Source organism: Carcharhinus amblyrhynchos, chromosome 30, assembly GCF_965287045.1.
Source record: "Carcharhinus amblyrhynchos chromosome 30, sCarAmb.v2.hapA, whole genome shotgun sequence".
Taxonomy (NCBI): Eukaryota; Metazoa; Chordata; class Chondrichthyes; order Carcharhiniformes; family Carcharhinidae; genus Carcharhinus; species Carcharhinus amblyrhynchos.
This window is the reverse complement of record NC_137353.1, coordinates 33,432,669-33,455,127: the sequence shown is the minus strand read 5'-3', so window position 1 is coordinate 33,455,127 and position 22,459 is coordinate 33,432,669. Positions and strand designations below refer to the sequence as shown.

The window sequence follows — 22,459 nt, the reverse complement described above, 5'->3', positions numbered from 1 at the left end:
CTCTCCCTCTCCCCCGCTCTCTCTCTCTCCTCTCCCCCGCTCTCTCTCTCTCCCTCTCCCCCGCTCTCTCTCTCTCCCTCTCCCCCGCTCTCTCTCTCTCCCTCTCCCCCGCTCTCTCTCTCTCCCTCTCCCCCGCTCTCTCTCTCTCCCTCTCCCCCGCTCTCTCTCTCTCCCTCTCCCCCGCTCTCCCTCTCCCCCGCTCTCTCTCTCTCCCTCTCCCCCGCTCTTTCTCTCTCCCTCTCCCCCGCTCTCTCTCTCTCCTCTCCCCCGCTCTCTCTCTCTCCCTCTCCCCCGCTCTCCCTCTCCCCGCTCTCTCTCTCTCCCTCTCCCCCGCTCTCTCTCTCTCCCTCTCCCCCCGCTCTCTCTCTCTCCCTCTCCCTCCCCCCCGCTCTCTCTCTCTCCCTCTCCCCCGCTCTCCCTCTCCCCCGCTCTCTCTCTCTCCCTCTCCCCCGCTCTTTCTCTCTCCCTCTCCCCCGCTCTCTCTCTCTCCCTCTCCCCCGCTCTCTCTCTCTCCCTCTCCCCCGCTCTCCCTCTCCCCCGCTCTCTCTCTCTCCCTCTCCCCCGCTCTCTCTCTCTCCCTCTCCCCCGCTCTCTCCCTCTCCCTCTCCCCCCCCACCACTCAAAGGTTGAAGGGTGATAATTACATTAGAAAATGGGCTATCAGAGGGGGTTGGAGAGAGTGGTTGGGAAGAGCCTGTCTTCACCAGTCAGGGAGTCAGTAGACACGTGATGTGAGAATTGGGGAGAAAAGGACGATGGTGATGAGATATTTTTATACTCACTGAGTGAACTTGTTGCCTGAGATAGTGGCGGAATTAAGCTGCACCACCAGTAATGTTCGAAAGGAAATGGACTTGTGCTTGAAAAGGATGAAGAAATAAGATTAATTTTCATTAAGCATGCATGGGTATAATGGGCAGAATGGCCTCCGCCTGTGCTGTACCAAACTGCAATCCAGGAAGAGTTACGATTGTATTTAAACAAAGCTGACACCTCGTTCACTTCTCCCAATTCTCCCTGCAGCTGGGAGGCTGGAACATTACAAAACCCTGGGAGAAGGAGAACTTCCAGGAAGTGCTTCGGTCTGTCACGGCCCACTACCGAACATCGCCGTTCTTCACCATCTTCATCAGCACGGACTCCAAAAACTCCAACAGTAACGTCATCCAGGTAGGCAGCCGGCCGCAGTCCCGTGTCACCAGAGAGGGACTCTGGTCTGTCGCGCAAAACTGGGCGTGACGGAGGTGACAGGGAGGAAGGGAGTGTGAGCGACGGGCCGAGTACAGGACGAGGTGAAGTGGGTTGTGAGGACGAGGGTGGAACCAGGCCGTTAATCAGCTCCGAGCCATCGTCACCGGGAGTTCGGCTGGTCTTCCTTGGCCGCTTCGGCCGTCTATCAATGTGCCTGACTGTTCGTTGTCTGTAACTGTCTTCGGTAAAGCCTACTGCACTCTGGGAAGGGAGGTGGGGTCGGTGTAGTCATGACAAGATGAGGTTGGAGAATGAGTCAAAAATAGAAAATGCTGTAACATCTCGGCAGGTTAGACAGCATCTGTGGAGACAGAATGGAGCCAACACTTCTGTCACGGAGGTTTATCAAGATGACCGGTGTTGACTTAACTTTAGAACATAGAAAAACTACAGCACAAACAGGCCCTTCGGCCCACAAGTTGCACCGAACATCTCTACCTACTAGGCTTACCTATAACCCTCTATCTTACTAAATCCCATCCAGAAGAGACTCATCCAGAAGTCTCTTAAAAGACCCTATCGAATTTGCCTCTACCACCACCGACGGCAGCCGATTCCACTCACCCATCACCCTCTGAGTGAAAAACTTACCCCTGACATCTCCTCTGTACCTACTCCCCCAGCACCTTAAACCTGTGTCCTCTCGTAGCGACCATTCCAGCCCTGGGAAATAGCCTCTGAGAATCCACCCGATCTATACCTCTCAACATCTTATAAACCTCTATCAGGTCACCTCTCAACCTCCATCTCTCCAGGGAGAAGAGACCGAGCTCCCTCAACCTATCTTCATAAGGCATGCCTCCCAATCCAGGCAACATCATTATAAATCTCCTCTGCACCCTCTCAATAGCTTCCACATCCTTCCTGTAAGACAATACAAAAACTCATGAGACAGATACCTCTGTATAAAGAAGTAACATTTATTTAAAAGAGAAACAAGCAGCTGCAAGGATATCAGCAAAGGGGTTAAATAGCTCTGAGATAGACCAGACTCAAAACATTGGCTCTATTCCCTCTCCAGAGATGCTGTCCGACCTGCTGGGATTTTCCAGCACTTTTCCCGCTCGGGTTTCCGATTCCAGCGTCCGGGGTATTTTGCGTTTTATCTTTGACAAATGGGCCATTCCCAGAAGCCCATCTTTCACTTTTGGTTCTCTCACTTCCTGTTTCTTCCCCTGCAGGTGGACCAATCAGGACTCGGATTGCCATCGAGAGATTATTACCTCAACACGACGGCCAATGAGAAGGTCGGTGGAGCCCCGGAGGGTGGTGGGAAATTTGACGGTTTGTGCCGGGGGGTTTAGCGGCGAGCGCAGGCCAGTCCCGGAGACGACAAGCTGCCCCTCACCCTTGTCAAAAGCGCCACCATCTTTTCTTTCATTCATTCCTCATCGTTCTTCCCCCTCAAACCTGCAGCCCTGCCCCCTCCCTCATTCTGTCCTTGCTAACATGGCACACGCGCTTGCGATAACTCCCTAACCGCCCAGCCCCAGCACGTGGACGAGTTCCAGAAGCTGTTTGCCCACAAGGCTGATGTTTGATTTGATTTATTACTCTCACGTGTGTTAGCACACAGTGAAAAGTGAATCCCGTAGCCCCGGGGATGCCAAAGATGATAACAATCCCAATTCCCCTGAGATTAGCACGGGGCAGAGTGTTCAACCTCAGGACGCTATAGTCATTACAAGAGGCCGTTCAGCCCATTGATTCTTCCCGCCCCGTTTAACACAGCCTCTAACACGTCGATTGTCAATGCACTGAGGGCTGGGTGTATTTGAAGGCCAGACCCAAGCCTGTTTTAGTCAGAATGGTGTTTGAACGAAGCTTGTGTGAAAAAGCGAGTGGAGAAAGTCTTCCTTCCAAAAGGACTTCATAGAAATACAGCGAGGGAATCAGAGACAAGGGGACAGCAGCCCTGCTGTGGTCATTGTATACAGTTTTTGTATGACTGTTTTCAAGTGCCCCCACTGTGTCCTTTTGCAGTCTGGCACTTTTGGGTGCATTTCCAGAGTTAGTGTCACTGTTAGATAGTAATTGAATAAATGTGAAGTTGGATTGAATGTCAGCATGTTGCAGACTAGAGAGGTACAAAGGACATCCAAACATTGACAAAATCTGCTGATGGTTTGCTGTCCAGTGGCTGCTCTGTATACATGGCAGGGACCTAATACATTACAGACTGAAATGTACATCATGTATTATCCATCCATCAGCGATATAAGGACTTCCTTCAAGTCCGCGATATGGAGATGCCGGCGTTGGACTGGGATGGACACAGTCAGAAGTCTCGCAACACCAAATTAAAGCCCAATAGGTGTGTCTGGAATCACGAGCTTTCGGGGCATTGCTTCAAATAAACCTACTGGACTTTAACCTGGTGTGAGACTTCTTACTGTTCAGGTAGATGGTTAGAGTGGTTCGCCCTATAACGCTAATGATGGTATACTGGTTAGCACTGCTGCCTCACAGGGACCCGGGTTCAATTCCCGGCTTGGGTCACTGTCTGTGCAGAGTCTGCATGTTCTCCCCATGTCTGCGTGGGTTTCCTCCCACAGTCTGAAAGACGTGTTGGTTAGATGGATTGTGCTAAATTCTCCCTCAGTGTACCCCAACAGATGCTGGAGTGTAGCAGCTAGGGGATTTTCACAGTAACTTCATCGCAGTGTTAATGTAAGCCGACTTGTGACACTAATAAATAAGCTTAAAACGCAAACTTAAAAAACTGCATAGATTCAATCTCTACAGAGGCTCAGATGGTTCTTGTGGGCGGGGGGCCTCTCTCTACATGCTGATTCCATGGCATTACTGAGCCATGATTAGCAGGCATGTTGCAGGAAGACAGGGAATGAAACCTTTGGAAAGATTGCCTCAAAATTCCTGGCCCCAGAAAGCAATAAACGCTGGAATAGAAAGCACTTTCAGAAAACGGATATTGCAAGCAAACAATGTGGAGTGACCTCGCTAACTGCACAGGAACCTGCCGACCTTCCATAACCTGCAATTTCCAGCAATTGCGATGTGCTTTCTCTCACAATGGGAGAATTTGACCTCTCCACATTAGCCTGCGTTCTTGTTCCATCCACTCGATGCTGGGACAGACTGTGGCTGTGATTAGGGGGTCACGGTCTGTGCCCAGAATGGAATTCCTGAAGGGACAATCTCACTGGCTTTGTGATGGAGCGCACCGAATAATAGTCCAAAAAGAAATGGAGCTGCCGGCATAATTCAGGGCCCCACGCACCCCGGACATTCTCCCTTCCAACAGAAAAATGATACAAAAGCCTGAGGTCACGCACCAACCGACTCGAGAACAGCTTCTTCCCTGCTGCTGTCAGACTTTTGAATGGATCTGCCTCGTATTAAGTTGATCTTTCTCTACACCCTCGCTGTGACTGTAACACTACGTTCTGCACTCTCTCCTTTCCTTCTCTATGAACGGTATGCTTTGCCTGTATAGCGCGCAAGAAGCAATACTTTTCACGGTGTACTAATACATGTGACAATAATAAATCAGATCAAATCGTTGAACGTCATGGAGAGGTAGTTAGATCGTAGAACCCTACAGTGCAGAAAGAGGCCCTTCGGCCCATTGAGTCTGCACCGAACACAATCCCACCCAGGCCCTATCCCCATATCCCTACATATTATACCCACTAAGCCCTCTAACCTACACATCCCTGGACACTAAGGGGCAATTTCTTAGCACGGCCAATCAACCTAAGCCGCACATCTTTGGACTGTGGGAGGAAACTGGAGCACCCGGAGGGAACCCACGCAGACACGAGGAGAATGTGCAAACTCCACACAGACAGTGACCCCAGCCGGGAATCGAACCCAGGACCCTGGAGCCGTGAAGCAGCAGTGCTAACCCACCGTGCCGCCCGTTAGACTCCCACTCGTTGGAGATGGTCATTTGCTGGCCCACCGATGTGCCGCAGAAACATGATTTCAAATCTTCACCAGAACACCAGCGAGAACTTCCATTCTGTTCAAACCAGGGATCTTGTACATCCACCTGAGAGGGCAGTCAGAGTTTCAATTGAATGTCTTATTCATGAGACAGCACCAGCAACACTCCCTTGGCTGTGCAGGGTGGGTGGTGTCTGCCTGGTGTAAGTACTGGAGTCTGTGAAGTGTGCGGAGGTGGGCTTCCTCCGGGTACTCCGGTTTCCTCCCACAGTCCAAAGATGTGCGGGTTAGGTTGATTGGCCGTGCTAAGAAATTGCCCCTTAGTGTCCAGGGATGTGTAGGTTAGAGGGATTACTGGGTATAATATGTGGGGATATGGGGGTAGGGCCTGGGTGGGATTGTGTTCGGTGCAGAGTCGATGGGCCGAAGGGCCTCTTTCTGCACTGTAGGGTTCTGTGATGCTATACCCACCAGCCACTGACTTGGAGAGAGAGGGTGCCACACACTGAGCCCTGGGGAGGTGCAGCACATTTAGCTCCTATCTGTAGTCTTCACGGCCATCCCTCAGCCATTCTCTGGTACCTCCAGGGCACACTAACTATGGGGAAATTGCCACAGATATCCACAATTCTTCCTTTGCCCAAGTCATTCCTGTCATTTGCAGAATGAAAGGGTGACAGTTTTCCGCTCCCCTCGATTTTCCCCCACCCGGTATTCACTAGGCAGGGAACGCCGGGAAGTAGCACCTTTTAAAACAGCATTCCGTGTTGACAGTCAGGACGTGATCAGAACCCCTCCCTCCTGGAGTGTGCCAGCACCCAAGGAAAGGGGGAACAGTTAGAGGGTTGAAATACGTTGGTTGTAGCTCCCGTATTATGGACTGGGTGCCAGACGTGAGGAGCCCTGAGCATTGTGGAAGGGTTGGCAGTCCAGTACAGTTTGGAAGAGCAGCAGGTCCTTGCGTGACGCACTCTGGCAAAACCAAAACTCTTGGCTTGCTACGCCATGGGAAAACATTCCATTTTTTTTAATCCAGACCCCACTTTCTTGCTGAGGGTTAGCGAATGATGAGTTTCCAGCACCGCACAGCCAGCTGCAATCCAGAACATTGTCCTTCCTCCAGCTTTTCATTCCGGAGAGTGGGTTCAGCTGGTCTCTGACCTGATCCAGAGAAAGTCGTACTGGTGTTCACAGCCCTCTGTTCGAATCCTACCCTGCCATGTTTGAGTGCAGTGTTTAAATTCACATAACGTGTGATTCATAATTACGGTGATCAGTTGCATTCTGAAACAAACCTTTATTTAATCCAAACCTGAATGGTGCAGTTTATGGAGGGTGTTGCAGATTCTAAAGGCTATCTGGAGTTTCTGAGGATTTTTGTAGTTTTCCAAGCATTAAATAGGATTCAGAGGGCGAGAGACTGGGAGTTCCCCAGTCAATGCTCCGGGTTCGATCCCAGGAATATTGACGGGAGGAGCTATAATGTTAGTGGATACACTCGTGGTAATCTTCCAAGCATCCTTAAATTCTGGTAAAATTCCAGGGGATTGGAAAACTGCCAGTGTGACACTATTGTTCAAAAAGGGAGGAGGGGGGAAACAAAAACAGGTAACTATAGGTCAGTTAGCTTAACTTCTGTCATTGGGAAAATGTTAGAGTCCATTATAAAGGATGTAATAGAAATGCCTAATAAATCCCATCAGAATCAGCATGGTTCCATGAAGGAGGAGTCATGCCTGTCAAGGTTATTAGAATTCTTTGAGGTGGTAATGAGCAGGATCGATAAAGGGGAACCACTAGATGTAATATATTTGGATTTCCAAAGAGCATTCGAGAAGGCACTGCACAAAAGGCTGCTTATTAAGTGGCCATGGTGTTGGGGGTAGTATACTAGCAAGATGATTGACTAACCGATAGAAGATGGGGAGTTGGGATAAGAGAGGAATTTTCAAGATAGCAACTTGAATTAGTGGAGTGCCGCAGGGATCCGTGCTGAGTCCACAATTATTTACAATATATATCAATGACATGGGCAAGGGAAGTGAATGTACCATTGCCAAGTTTGCAAATGATGCAAAAATAGTTAGAAAGGCAAGTGGTTAGGATGTTACAAAGAGTTTACAGGGGGGTATAAACAGGTTAGGGAGGTGGGCAAAAACTTGGCAGATAGAATATAATGCAGTAACATGTGAAGTTACACTTTGGTAGGAAGAATAAAGGAGCTAAATAATATTCAAATGGAGAAAGACTGCAGAAAGCTGCAGCACTGGGGATTTGGGGGTCCTCATGCATAAATCACAAAAAGATGGCATGCAAGTTCAGCAGGTAATAGGGAAGGCAAGTGGAATGTTGGCCTTTATTTTTTAGTGTAAAAATAGAGAAGTCTTGCTAAAACTATGCAAGGTACTAGTTAGAGCACACCTGGGATTCTGTGAACAGTTTTGGTCCCCTTATTTGTGGAAAGGTACATTGGCATTGGAGGCAGTCCAGAGAAGGTTCACTGGGTTGATCCCAGGTATGGAGGGATTCTTTTACCAGGAGTAAGTTGGACTTGTACTCACTGGAGTTTACAAGAACAAGAGACCACCTTATTGAGACATTTAGGAATTTCAGGGGGATTGACAGGGAGGTCAGTCTGAGATGCTGAGAGGTTGTTCCCTCTAATGGGAGAGTCTAGAACCAGAGGGCATAATCGCAGAGTAAGAGATTGCCCATTTACGATAGAGTCATAGATGTTTGTAGCATGGAAATAGGCCCTTCGGCCCAACTTGTCCATGCCGCCCTTTTTTTAAAACCCCTAAGCTAGTCCCAATTGCCCACATTTGGCCCATATCCCTCTATACCCATCTTATCCATGTAATTATCTAAGTGCTTTTCAAAAGACAAAATTGTACCCGCCTCTACTACTACCTCTGGCAGCTTGTTCCAGACACCAACAAGGAGAAATGTCTTCCCTCGGTGGGCAGTGGAATTATTTACCGCACAGGGTCGTAGAGGTTGCGTTGCTAAGTATAGGCAAAAATTAGACAGATTTGTAATGAGTAAGAGGAATCGAGGGAATAAGGCGGGAAAGTGGAGTTGAGAATTATCACATCAGATCAGTCATGATCTCATTGAATAGAGGAGCAGAGTCAATGGGCTGAATGGCCTGCATTTTATAGTCTTGTGGACTCCATAAGGGGAGAGCAGTCTGATGGTTGAATAAGATTGGACGACAATATTAGTGGAGTGACTTAGCACAATTTTTTCTAGAGAATACTAGCAGATATCCTGTGGCGTTACTATTGGATACGATCGGGAAGGTTCAGATGTATCACAGCAGGGAAGGCAGACCATGTGTGACATACCACTTATGGCTCATTTTTGCCTTGGTGATGGTCCATTTAATCCAGTCACAGGCAGCCTGAAGATGCTCTGCTGTCAGGATCATGACTCACGACGTAAACGCTGCAAGTTTTGTCCAACTATTGCCACGGGCGTTAGCCTGAGGCAGAAACCATCGGGCCACCTCAGGAACGAGCAATGCTGCTAACGTGCTTGAGCCCTGAGGGTGACTGGCAGGCTCCTTTTCAAGGAAGCTGACAGCTACGTCAATCCAATAAACCCCGGCAGCTCTTTGGAGAGTGTTTCACAGCAATTGTTGTGTTGCTTTCAAACCTTCGGAATATGGAAGGTTCCCCAGGAACACCAGCAGTAACATTCTATTAATATATCATTTATAATTACGTTGTGGTTATCAGAATGGCACGGTGCTGCCTCACAGCATCAGGGACTCTGGTTCAATTCCAGCCTTGGGTCACTGTCTGTGTGTGGTCTGCACGTTCTCCCCGTGTCTGTGTGGGTTTCCTCCGGGTGCTCCAGTTTCCTCCCACAGTCCAAAGATGTGCAGGTTATCATAGAACCCTACAGTGCAGAAAGAGGCTCTTCGAGTCTGCACCGAACACAATCCCACCCAGGCCCTACCCCCATATCCCTACATATCATACCCACTAATCCCTCTAACCTATGCATCCCTGGACACTAAGGGACAATTTCTTAGCATGGCCAATCAACCTAACCTGCACATCTTTGGACTGTGGGAGGAAACCAGAGCAGCCGGAGGAAACCCACACAGACATGGGGAGAATGTGCAAACTCTACACAGACAGTGACCCAAGCCTGGAATCGAACCCAGGACCCTGGAGCTGTGAAGCAACAGTGCTTACCACTGTGCTACCGTGCCACCCCATTTTCTCCCCAGCACTCTAAACATGTGTCCTCTAAACATGTGTCCTCTAAACATGTGTCCTCTTGTGGCAGCCATTTCAGCCCTGGGAAAAAGCCTCTGAGAATCCACTCGATCAATACCTCTCAACATCATATACACTTCTGTCAGGTCAGCCTTCATCCTCCGAAGAAAGAGTGTGGGATTCTTTTGGGTTAGGTGGATTGGCCAGGGTAAATTGCCCCTTAGTGTCCCGAGATGTGTAGGTTAGGTGGATTGGCCAGGGTAAATTGCCCCTTAGTGTCCCGAGATGTGTAGATTAGGTGGATTGGCCAGGGTAAATTGCCCCTTAGTGTCCCGAGATGTGTAGGTTAGGTGGATTAGCCAGGGTAAATACACTGCATAGGCTGGGGGGGCGATGGGCGTCGGGTGGTGTGGGTTTGGGTAAGATGTTTTTTCGAAGAGCCAGTGCAGACTCGATGGACTGAATGGCCTCCTTCTGCACTATAGGGATTCTATGGTTCTATTGCCTTATTGGCCTACTGTTAAATAAATGTCTGTGTTTATTGAAGATTAACGTGGAATCTGTTGTCTATGTTGCCCTGATGGATTTGGAGCACCGGAGGAGGGGGGGGGATCAGTCCAGCAGCTGAATCAATTTGCAGACAGGTTTACTGCCTGCTGTTGCCAGGCACATAAACATCCCTCGCTTTCCCAGCCAGAATGGAATAGGTTTTGGGGCCATCAGGAGCCAGGAGGGACTGGCTCCCCCCGAAGAAAGCCTGTGGGATTCTTTCAGACTCTGTGGTTAATGCACGGATGGGAGTCACCGTTAACTCAGTGCTGAGGGGCTACTGACCGAGGGCCTCCCCTGCGGCTCAGGGGATAAGGTTTGCCTCGGAAAGTGACACACAAGCTGGAACGACAGAAGTCAAAGATGCAGCCATTTAGCAACCAGCAATAGGCATCAGGTGGTCACGGCCACTGGTGTCAAATGGTTACCTCCTGGAGCCAAAGCAGCAAACTGGGACACAGGGAGAGTTACTTCAACTAGACCAGACTCGAACAGCAAGTGCTTGTTGTAAGCACAGCCTTCAATATGTAGTTTCAGAGAGGTCGTATTCACAATACCAGTGTCGTCCCAGGGAACCCTGTCATTGAATCCTTGAGAATTAATAGCCTTCCTAATTCTGCTCAAAGAGTGAGCTTCGTTATTAAAGCACAGTGGGTCAGCACTGCTGCCTCACAGCTCCAGGGTCCTGGGTTCGATTCCCGGGCTCGGGTCACTGTCTGTGTAGAGTTTGCACATTCTCCTCGTGTCTGCGTGGGTTTCCTCCGGGTACTCTGGTTTCCTCCCACAGTCCAAAGATGTGCGGGTTAGGTTGATCGGCCATGCTAAGGAATTGTCCCTTAGTGTCCAGGGATGTGTAGGTTAGAGGGATTAGTGGGTAAAATATGTAGGGATATGGGGGTAGGGCCTGGGTGGGATTGTGTTCGGTGCAGACTCGATGGGCCGAAGGGCCTCTTTCTGCACTGTCGGGGTTTCTATGATTTTTAAACGGTGTGCCCTGTTTTTTTTTGACCCAGATCCTGACGGCTTACCTGAACTACATGGTGGAGTTGGGGGTGTTACTGGACGGCGAGGAGGCCGGCACTCGGGCACAAATGCAGCAGGTTCTGGACTTCGAGGCAGCCCTGGCCAACATCACCGTCCCTCAGGAAGCCCGCAGGGACGAGGAGCTTATCTACAACAAGATGACCGTCCGCAGCCTCCAGGTAAACGGTGCCGGATTGAGGTGGCGGGGGGGGTGTCAGTAACTGGGGAGTGGGGGGGCAGCTGCCGTGAAGTTCGAAACAGAAAGCTCTGGAAATTCTCATCCTGTCCGACCGTGAGATATCAGAGCAGAATGAGGCCATTCGGCCCATCAGGTCTGCTCCACCGTTCGATCGTGGCTGATAGATTCCTCAGCCCCGTTTTCCCCGTAACCTTTGACCCCCTCACAAATCAAGCACCTATCTATCTCTCCTTCTTAAATACACAGCCAGACAGCATCCACGCAGAGAGGAACAGAGTTAATCTTTCAGTTACCAGAACTCCGCAGAGCAGTGGATCCCCATCCACGGCAATGTTAAGCGCCTGGCTGCCCCTACACACGATGGAAGTGGCTACATCATTCCGACCCCCACGACCCCAGTCGCTGGTTATTCTGAACCCTGAACACCGTGTCCCCTCCGACACACCCCAGAATCCGGCTCCCGTTGGGTGATTAACTGGCCCAGTGGCCTGTCTGCTGTTGTTAGGATCCTAACGAGACGCGGTATTGATCCTGACCAGCTATTACAGTCCTTACAGAAAAGCGGAACCGGAGGAACCGTCCCCCACTAGCGATCGGAGAATCGATGTGCAGAACCACTAGTTGAGTGAGCGCAGGCTCCCCGGGGGCACAGTGGAAGCAGTTAGTATCGATTCAATCAGATGCAATTTGGGCACATTACTTTAAGAAACTAATACTTGGGGATGTAGCGTGTGAGTAATATCAGCATCTAAGTGTGGTGAGTGGAGTTTGATTGGGGGCAATGAGGTGATTTCAAGCCCATTTTCTCCAGAGCTGTATGTCACTGGGGTCTGGCACGCCTGGTTGCTTTTTTTGCAGAGGATTTGCGAGAGATTGAAGGCGATGACAAGTCAATAACTCCATTGGCAAACTTGTAGCCGCAGGAGAAAGTACAGAAAGATTCGCCAGGATGGTGCCAGAAGTGAGGGAAATTTTAACCGTCAGAAAAGACCAGGCAAGGTACAGCTCTTTGTTGGAGAAAAGAGAGGGCCGGATAGGAAGGTCTTTATAACCCACAGGGTGGCACACGATGGTTAGCACTTCACAATGCCAGGGACCGCAGGTTCGAGTCCCAGCTTGGGTCACTGTCTGTGCAGAGTCTGCCCCCTCTCCCCATGTCTGCATGGGTTTCCTCCGGGTGCCCCGGTTTTCTCCCACACTCCGAAAGACGTGCTGGCTAGGGTGCATTGGCCGTGCTAAATTCTCTCTATGTACCCAAACAGAGTGTGGCGACGAGGGGATTTTCACAACAATTCCATTGCAGTGTTAATGTAAGCCGACTTGTGACAATAATAAATAAACTTTGCTTTGCTCACTCTGAAAGCTCATGGTTCCAAATAAACCTGTTGGACTTTAACCTGGTGTTGTGAGACTTCGTATTAAACTATAAAAATATTTGTCCTTGGGATGGATTTGGATCCTTACAAAATGGGATAAAAGGACTTTTTTTTCTCTATTCTCCGCCCTCGGTCACTTCCACAAAAAGTTCATAAAGTATATTTATTTATTAGTGTCACAAGTAGGCTTACATTAACACTGCAATGAAGTTACTGAGAAAATCCCCAAGTCGCCCCACTCCGGCGCCTGTTTGGGTACCCTGAGGGGGAATTTAGCACGGCCAATATACCGAACCAGCACATCTTTCAGACTGTGGGAAGAAACTGGAGCAACCAGAGGAAACCCACGCAGGCATGGGGAGGACATGCAGACTCCACACAGACAGTGACCCAAGCCGGGTATCGAACCTGGGTCCTTGGTGACGTGAGGCAGCAGCGCTAACCACTGTGTTACCGTTCTAATTGCCACATTCCACTGCACGGAGGCTAGAAAGGAATTGTTTCGAAAATGCCTTCAGAGTTGGGAGCTGCGCCTCTCTGGATTGTCAACACCCACTTGGCACTTCCTGCTGCCCCGTGGTGTATGGGGCTGAGAAGTGAATATTATTGTGCCTGTGTTAGTTTAGCGTGCTTCTGACTCACTCAGGAAGATTTCTGTCTCCTCCCCTCCAGCCTCTCTGTCTTGAGTAATGTTCTGTTTGTCTCCTGCAGGCATTAGCTCCTGTTATTGACTGGCTGCCGTTACTTTCCGCTATCTTTTACCCTGTGGAGCTGAATGACTCGGAGCCTATTGTTGTCTATGCGAAGGAATATCTACGGGAGGTCTCTGACCTCATTAACTCAACTGATAAATGGTCAGAACCCAACTCTTTTTGTCTTTTTTGCCCCCGTTCCCCCCGCATTCGTCCCATGTTAGAAAGTTGGCTCCAGCTTTAGACCTGCAGCACATTGCAGCTTATGGGAGTATGCCTGTTTAGGACAATGTAACGTCACAAAGAGAAACTCTAGCCTTTGGTTTTGTGTAATAGGGACCTCACTAACAAATGGCCTCAACCCCGGGGAATTTCTGACATCACAAGAATGAAAGAAGTCATCTTACTGTTAGTGACTTTATCACATCTTTCAGAATGGCCTCATACAACCTCCCATGCGATGAATTACTCCCAGGTGAAGGCTGTTGTTAGTTAGGCAGAGGTGGCGCCATCTCTTGTGAAGAGCAAGATCCCATTAGCAGCAGTGAGGTGAAACAGCAGCAGATATTGCCCTGCGATCTCAAACTTCCATTTGTACAGCCAGAGCCCAGTTTAATATCTCATCCAAAAATGCTGTCTCAAACATCTCCACATCTGCACTCCCGCTTTCTTCATCTCTAATCCTCTCTCTCTCTGTCATTCTTCTCTCTTCTCCCTCTCTCACCCTTATCTCTTCTCTCTCTCTGCCCTCTTTCCCTTTCCCCTTCTCTCTCTCTGCCTCCCCACTTCTCGCTCACTCTCTCCCTCCCCCTTCTCGCTCTCTCCCTCCCCCCTTTCTCGCTCTCTCCGTCCCCTCCTCGCTCTCTCCGTCCCCTCCTCGCTCTCTCCGTCCCCTCCTCGCTCTCTCCGTCCCCTCCTCGCTCTCTCCGTCCCCTCCTCACTCTCTCCGTCCCCTCCTCGCTCTCTCCGTCCCCTCCTCGCTCCCTCCGTCCCCTCCTCGCTGCCTCCCTCCCCTCCTCGCTCTCTCCGTCCCCTCCTCGCTCTCTCCGTCCCCTCCTCGCTCTCTCCGTCCCCTCCTCGCTCTCTCCGTCCCCTCCTCGCTCTCTCCGTCCCCTCCTCGCTCTCTCCGTCCCCTCCTCGCTCTCTCCGTCCCCTCCTCGCTCCCTCCCTCCCTTCCTCGCTCGCTCCGTCCCCTCCTCGCTCACTCCGTCCCCTCCTCGCTCACTCCGTCCCCTCCTCGCTCCCTCCCTCCCCTCCTCGCTCCCTCCCTCCCCTCCTCGCTCGCTCCCTCCCCTCCTCGCGTGCTCCCTCCCCTCCTCGCTCTCTCTCTCTCCCTCTCTCTTTCTGCTCTCTTTCTCTACTCTTTCTTCCATGCTCCTCTTTCTTCTCTATTTCTCTTCTCTCCCCCACCCCCCGACCCCTTTCACTTTTTTCCTCCTCTCTCTCTGTCTCTCCCTCCTTCTGTTTCTCATCAGATTGGCTGGAAATTTTGCCTCCTTCAGCCGCTGTTGAACAAGATAAGTTGCCCGTGTGGGTGGATAGCCCCCTCCCCACTGTGCCTCCCCCCTCCGATCCAGTCTCTGGGAATGGGTAGGATGGAGTTGGGGAGTTGGCAGACTCATTGGTAACTACCAACAAAAACATGAAAGTTTTATTCCCCAAACACACCATCATACCTGAGGGCTCGGGTAGTGCCTGTGATTTTAGCGTGTCCTGCTCTCTGGATTGGGTGCCAGTGTTGCCACGTTCTCTGGGTCCGGTTTTGTCGCTGTGCGGTGTTGGGTTATATTAATGAAAGACTGAACAATGTGTGGTCAATGTTGCTGCTTCCAGCGTTCTCAACAACTACATGATCTGGAATGTGGTGAAGAAAACCGCCTACAATTTGGACCATCGCTTCCAGGAGGCTGAGGAAAAACTCATCATGGCCATGTCCGGAACAAAAAAGGTCAGTATAGAGACGCCCGGGTCCCCCAGTCAATAATATGGCAAATCGAGCCCAATGATGTGAGGGTTAGGTGGATTGGCCATGCTAAATTGACCCTAGTGTCAGGGGATTATCAGAGTAAATATGTGGGGTTGCGGGAATAGGGCCTGGGTGGGATCGTGGTTGGTGCAGACTCAATGGGCCGAATGGCCTCCTTCTGCACTGTAGGGATACTGTGAGCACGGCCATCTCCTTCTAGCTCAGAAGAACGAGAGGTGTTTTGATGAGATCTTTCTCCAGCCCTTCCCACAGACAGAATCTTCCAGTCCCGCCAAACTCAGGCAGGACAAGCGAGGAATGGAAATCACTGTTGGCTTTGGCGGGAATGAAAAATCCCTCCCCCCACCCCCCCCCCCGATGTCCTGAGTGGGCTGGAGAATTCCCTCCCACGATGTCTTATTGTCTTGCCAAGCTTTGCTTATTCTAGAATTGACTTGAGAAATAGAAGGATGTGGAAGCTATTGAGAGGGTGCAGAGGAGATTTACAAGGATGTTGCCTGGATTGGGAGGCATGTCTTATGAGGATAGGTTGAGGGAGCTCGGTCTCTTCTCCCTGGAGAGACGAAGGTTGAGAGGTGACCTGATAGAGGTTTATAAAATGTTGAGGGGTATAGATAGGGTGGATTCTCGGAGGTTATTTCCCCGGGCTGAAATGGTCGCTACGAGAGGACACAGGTTTAAGGTACTGGGGAGCAGGTACAGAGGAGGTGTCAGGGGTAAGTTTTTCACTCAGAGGGTGGTGAGTGAGTGGAATCGGCTGCCGTCGGTGGTGGTGGAGGCGAACTCGCTGGAGTCTTTTAAGAGACTTCTGGATGAGTATATGGGACTTAATGGGATTGAGGATTACACATAGGCCTAGTAGGTAGGGATATGATCTTGTGGGCCAAAGGGCCTGTTTGTGCTGCAGTGTTCTATGTAAAGTCGGAGTATTTCTGACATTATTCATGAAGGGTGATTTGCAAAGCCTTCAGGGTAAACGCAAGGTTTCCAGGACATGGGGTGTTCTGCGCTTTGCTCGCTCAGAACCTCCTGGACACCTGATCTTTGATACCTTCTCTACATCACCATTAACAGGACTGTCATTCCATCACTCTGCAATCCCCTTGCACCAGGCGAGAGTCTGAAGGGCCTCGACAGGGTCGCTTGCTTCTCCTGATTGTGGAGTCGGGAATGCAGGGGGCGGAATTCTCCCATCTCGCCCGCGGGGGAGGGGGTTGGTGAAGGCTGGGTGGGGTGGTGCAGTGTGGCAGGAAGGCTGTGCAAAGGGGGGGGATGGCTCGCGATGGCAGGCAGAGGGGCGAGAAGGACGGATGAAGATGGCAAGCAATGGACAACAGAGGGAAGAGCGAGGGTGGAAAGGTGACAAGCCTGCATGAGAAGTTAAAGGGATAACGCATCGTTTGCTGGAAAGGGATGGACGAGGGCGCCAGATGTGATGGGTGGAGGCCTGGGTCAAGCAGGGGCCTCACGCAGGTGATGGGTTCCTGAGGAAGGGTTATTGAATCCAGGGGCAGATTCCAACACCCCCCCCCCCCCCAGGCTGCTGGCCTTTTCCCTTGGGGTTGCCAACACCATGCACAGTCTGGTGAAGACAGCTGGACTGGAGAGAGCGATACGACTGCGCTGGACTGGAGCTTAAATATGGCGCCGCGACCTTTGAACCCGTCAGCTGAGGGGCGGACAGACTCCCGGTACTCAGGTTTCCTCCCACACTCCGAAGAAGTGCGGGTTAGGTGGGTTGGCCATGCTAAATTGCCCCTTAGTGACAGGGGAATTAGCAGGGTAAATACACGGGGTTACGGGGATAGGGATTGGGTGGGATTGGGGTCAGTGCAGGCTCGATGGGCCGAATGGCCTTTTTCTGCCCTGTATGAATTCGGTGGTGAATCTACTGCTTGTTTTTGAGAGTGGTGTGTGAATCCTAACTCACCCCACGTCCTAGAGAAAGCAGGCACGATCTGACAAATGTCAAGAAATGTTTGTGCTGTGGCTTGGGAGTGGTCAGAGAGCCATCGGCTTATTTTCACTACCAGTTTCTCTTGTATTTTTTTAATGACCCATTTTCAGACACCGTCATGGTAATACCAGCCTCAAGTTTCACTTTAACTGCCAAAGAGATTTACTCAACAGTGAAAGGATATATAAACAACAGCAGGAGTAGTGTTTATTTTTACAGTAGCTATTGAGCTTAGCTAGTTCCTCCAACTGTAGGAAGGAATAAATAGTTCCCACAGCTGTCTCATATTACAGGACAAAAAACCGTTCTGATCCTTTTCCTCCCGATCCCCTGGAGCTGCCTGGTTTGATCACTGTCAGTGCGATAGTTTGAACAACAGGTTGATAGAAAATCAGAGGGAACCAAACAGATTTGTGCAGTGTTGCATGGCGTTTGTGTAGAGGTTATGTGGCACAGTGGGTTAGTGTCACTGCCTCTGAGCCAGAGGCTCTGTACCATAGAATCCTACAGTGCAGGCAGAGGCCCATCGCGTCTGCACAGAACACAATCCCACCCAGGCTCGACCCCCACATCATACCCACTAATCCCTCTAACCTACGCACCCCTGGACACTAAGGGGCAATTTCTTATCACAGCCAACTAACGTAACCCGCACGTCTTTGGACTGTGGGAGGAAACCAGAGGAAACCCACGCAGACACGAGGAGAATGTGCAAACTCCACACAGACAGTGACCCGAGCCGGGAATCGAACCCAGGACCCTGGAGCTGTGAGGCAGCAGCACTAACCACTGTGCTACTGTGCTCTGTGTTCGAGACCCACCCCCAGGCCAAGAGTCATAGATGTTTACAGCATGGAAACAGGCCCTTCGGCCCAACTTATCCATGCTGCCCACTAAGCTAGTCCCAATTGCTCGCGTTTGGCCCATATCCCTCTATACCCATCTTACCCACATAACTATCTATATGCTTTTTAAAAGACAAAATTGTACCCACCTCTACTATTACCTCTGGCAACTCGTTCCAGATACTCACCACCTTCTGTGTGAAAGGAATTGCTCCTCTGAACCTTTTTGTATCTCTCCCCTCTCACCTTAAACATATGCCACTTAGCTTTAAATTCCCCTACCTTTGGGAAAAGATGTTGCTAATCCAGCTGATCTGTGCTCCTCATTACTTTGTTGCTCCTCATTTATTTTGGGCGGCACGGTAGCACAGTGGTTAGCACTGCTGCTTCACAGCTCCAGGGTCCTGGGTTCGATTCCCGGCTCGGGTCACTGTCTGTGTGGAGTTTGCACATTCTCCTCGTGTCTGTGTGGGTTTCCTCCGGGTGCTCCAGTTTCCTCCCACAGTCCAAAGATGTGCGGGTTGGGTTGATTGGCCGTGCTAAGAAATTGCTCCTTAGTGTCCAGAGATGTGTAGGTTAGAGGGATTAGTGGGTATAATGTGGGGGTAGGGCCTGAGTGGGATTGTGTTCGGTGTGGACTTGATGGGCTGAAGGGCCTCTTTCTGCACTGTAGGGTTCTATGATTCTATAAGATCACCCCTAAGCCTCCTACACTCCAGGGAAGAAGTCCCAGTCAATCCAGCCTCTCCTTATAACTTGTTGGCCAGGGAAGGTGTGTTCGTAATGTGGTCAACTTGCAAAATCCTTCCAAACGCGCCAATGGCTGGCGGTAAGAGAGGGAAAGATTCCTGGTCAGCCATGTTTTGGAACTAAATGGAATCTCTACCATTATTAATCATAGCTCCAGGCTACAACATACGTGTCAAAGTGCATGTAGTTACAGCAACATGGATTCCCTGAGTGATCTGCAACATGGAAGACACATGGAAGCCCAACCTCTCTGTTCTGGCGCTTTGAACGAGTTATCAAGAGGGAGAGTCATCCACTGTGGCATTGTCAGTAATGATCCAGAGGCCCAGGCTAGTGCTCCAGGGACAGGGGTTCAAATCCCACTAGGGCAGCTGGTGGAAATTAAACTCAGTTAAAGCAGGACGGCACGGTAGCAAGATGGTTAGCACTGCTGCCTCACAGCACCAGGGACTCAGGTTCAATTCCCGGCTTGGGTCACTGTCTGTGCGGAGTCTGCGCGTTCTCCCCGTGTCTGCATGGGTTTCCTCCCACACTCCAAAGATATGCAGGTTAGGTTGGTTTGGCCATGCTAAATTGCCCCTTCGTGTCAGAGGGAGCAGTTGGGGTAAATGTGTAGAGTTGTGGGGATAGGGTCTGTGTGAGATGGTGGTCGGTGCAGACTTGATGGGCCAAATGAGCTCCTTTTGCACTGTAGGATTCTGCGATGGTAAAATCTTTAGTTGAAAGTTCTCTCAGTAATGATGGCGATGAAGCCAGCTTCCCGGCTTTGTGGCTATAAGATCGAGGGTCAGATCGAGCCCAGGATGGGGTGCAATGCCTTGTATTGTCAGCCTGGATCTCGTTTGTCTCTCTCACGGGGACCATGAGTCGGATTCAGTTGGAATTTGAATTTGTTTTTTGGAGCAAGCAAGGAATGGCTTTTCCCGCTCTTTGGAACCCCAAGGATGGAGGGGAAAATAATATTTCACAAACCAATTGTTGCAGAAACCTACGGGGGTTCGCTCATTCATTGACTGCTGCTGACCAGATATGGTCCCGGGTCCCACGGTCGCCGCCACCTCCTCCACCCCCCCCCCCCACAACATTCCGGCCCCCTCGGCAGGGTTCCCACTGCCGGCGCCAAATCCTGGCCAGTATTCCGGGTTGGCGACTTTTCAGTTCCAAACCCCGTGTTGGGGGCCAAAGTGAGTGCGACGGCACGAAGGGTTAATTCCCCCTGACTGCCCCGAGCGATTTGCGTGCGGGCAGTGCCGGAGGGGTTAATCAGAGAGCAGGCAGGCGAATTGCTTCAAAGAGCCCAGCGATTCAACATGAGTCTGAAATCACAGGAAACAGCCTCTCTCGCTGTTACAGCCTGCTGACGCGCTGCTCTGGAGATTGCAGACACATGGCGCAGTGCCCCTGTAGCAACACACGGGCAGGAAGCTGCGAGCTGTGGCATTTGTTTTGGGTTTGAGCTCGTCGACAATCGCTTGGAAACGCCCGTCACCAGCCAGGACTGCTCTGTAAAAATCCGATCGAGTGTATTCGTAGGAAAATCGAAAGACACTTAATGCACGTGCTTCAATGCTGATGTGGGGTCCAGGGCGTAATTCACTCACCCCCCCAACCCCAGGCCATTAAGTCTTGGCAACATTGGAGGAAGTGGCCCAAGGGAGTTCCTGGGCTAAACTTTCAAAGGCCGTGGAATTATTATTAAAGTCCACCTGCGATACGATGGCACAGTGGTTTTAGCACTGCTGCCTCACAGCGCCAGGCATCCGGGTTCGATCCCCAGCTGGGGTCACTGTGCGGAGTTTGCATGTTCTCCCCATGTCTGCATGGGTTTCCTCCAGATGCTCCGGTTTCCTCCCACAATCTAAAGATGCGCGGATTAGGTGCATTGGCCATGCTAAATTACCCCTCGGTGTCGTGGGATGCATAGGTTAGAGGGGTTAGCGGGGTAAAAATGTGGGGGTACGGGGATGAGGCCGAGGTGGGATTGTTGTTGGTGCAGACTCAATGGGCCGAATGGCCTCCTTTCTGCACTGTAGGGTTTCTGTGGTTCCTTCAGCACCAATCCACCCTGTCAGATTATTTTACCCCCTCCGTCTTGGGCAGTAGGGGGGAGCGGGGTTAAGCAATCCTAACCTGGTTGCTCTGTAGCGGCAGGGAGGGACTCATTCTGTGATTTCCAGTGACACACTCTGCAATTGTAGCAATGGAAGGCCAAATCTTAACACCCCAGAGGCAGTTTGAACCAGAAGCTTTATCTCAATTGGAAAACGAGAAGAAGACAGTGTACTTGTGATAAGAACATAAGAAATAGGAGCAGGAGTAGGCCAACTAGCCCTTCGTGATGTTTTCGCACCCATTCGAAACAAAGATAAATGCATTTGTTTCACACTTTCGGATCAATATATCTCACGCGGCATTGATTCCAAGATTAATCGGAGTTACACTAAATGTTTTAAGTGGGAACAAGGCTTTTTTTATTGTTCGATTGTGGAATGTGGACACCGCTGGCTGGGCCAGCATTTATTGCCCATCCCTAATTGTCCTTGGAGACTCCACACAGACAGTGACCCGAGGCCGGAATCGAACCCGGGTCCCTGGCACTGTGAGGCAGCAGTGCTAACCACTGTGCCACTGTCCCCTCACCCCCTTAGGATAAGTCCCTCTGTTATTCCTTCTCCTTACTGGAAACAGGCCTGTGGGCCCAGTGGGTCCACTGCTGGTCTGTGTGATCAACACAAGCCTTCACATTCCACCTGTATATCCCTCTGCCCCTTTCATCATCTTGTTTCATTTACTTCCTGTTGCTTCCTCTCTTTCCCTCCCATTTTCCGACTGGACTCCCACCGTCAAACTCGAAATCCATTTCACCTTGACGATCTTTCAGTTTCTAACTCTGTAGAATCATAGAATCCCTACAGTGCAGAAAGAGGCCCTTCGGCCCATCGAGTCTGCACCGAACACAATCCCACCCAGGCCCTACCCCCATATCCCTACATATTTTACCCACTAATCCCTCTAATCTACACATCTCAGGACACTAAGGGCCAATTTTAGTATGGCCAATCAACCTAACCCCCACATCTTTGAACTGTTGGAGGAAACCGGAGCACCCGGCGGAAACCCACGCAGACACGAGGAGAATGTGCAAACTCCACACACAGTGACCCAAGGCCTGAATTGAACCCATAAACTGTGTTTATGACCGTAGTTTTTTTTTTATTCATTTGTGGGACGTGGGCATCGCTGGCTGGCCAGCTTTTATTGCCCATCCCTAGTTGCCCTTGGCAGGCAGTTGAAAGTCAACCACATTACTGAGTCTCATGTAGGCCAGACTGGGTAAGGACGGCAGATTTCTTTCCTCAAAGGACATTAGTGAACCAGATGAGATTTTCTGACAATTGACAATGGTTTCACGGTCATCAGTAGACTCTTAATTCCAGATTTTTTTTATTACTGAATTCAAATTCCACCATCTGCTGTGCAGGATTCAAACCTGGGTCCCAGAACATTAGCTGAGTTTCCGGATGAACAGTTTAGCGATAATACCACTAGGCCATTGCCTCCCCTTCATCCTCCAACAGATGAATAGAAACATAGAACAGTACAGGCCCTTTAGCCCTCGATGTTGTGCTGAGCTGTGTCCGAACCCAAGATCAAGCTATCCCTATCCCTATCATTCTGGTGTGCTCCATGTG

General features: G+C 50.5%; 1 protein-coding gene across 5 annotated transcripts in view; it reads left to right on the top strand.

Moving 5' to 3' along the window:
* LOC145360086 (endothelin-converting enzyme 1-like) overlaps positions 1-22,459 on the top strand; it is a 363,484-nt gene that overhangs the window by 303,180 nt on the left and 37,845 nt on the right. For all 5 annotated transcript variants that reach the window (XM_080215036.1, XM_080215038.1, XM_080215037.1 and 2 more), the window contains 5 exons: positions 1,024-1,170; positions 2,433-2,498; positions 10,952-11,140; positions 13,248-13,390; positions 15,062-15,176. In XM_080215036.1, coding sequence (XP_080071162.1) covers positions 1,024-1,170; positions 2,433-2,498; positions 10,952-11,140; positions 13,248-13,390; positions 15,062-15,176 — 660 coding nt within the window. The remainder of the gene's footprint in view (positions 1-1,023; positions 1,171-2,432; positions 2,499-10,951; positions 11,141-13,247; positions 13,391-15,061; positions 15,177-22,459) is intronic.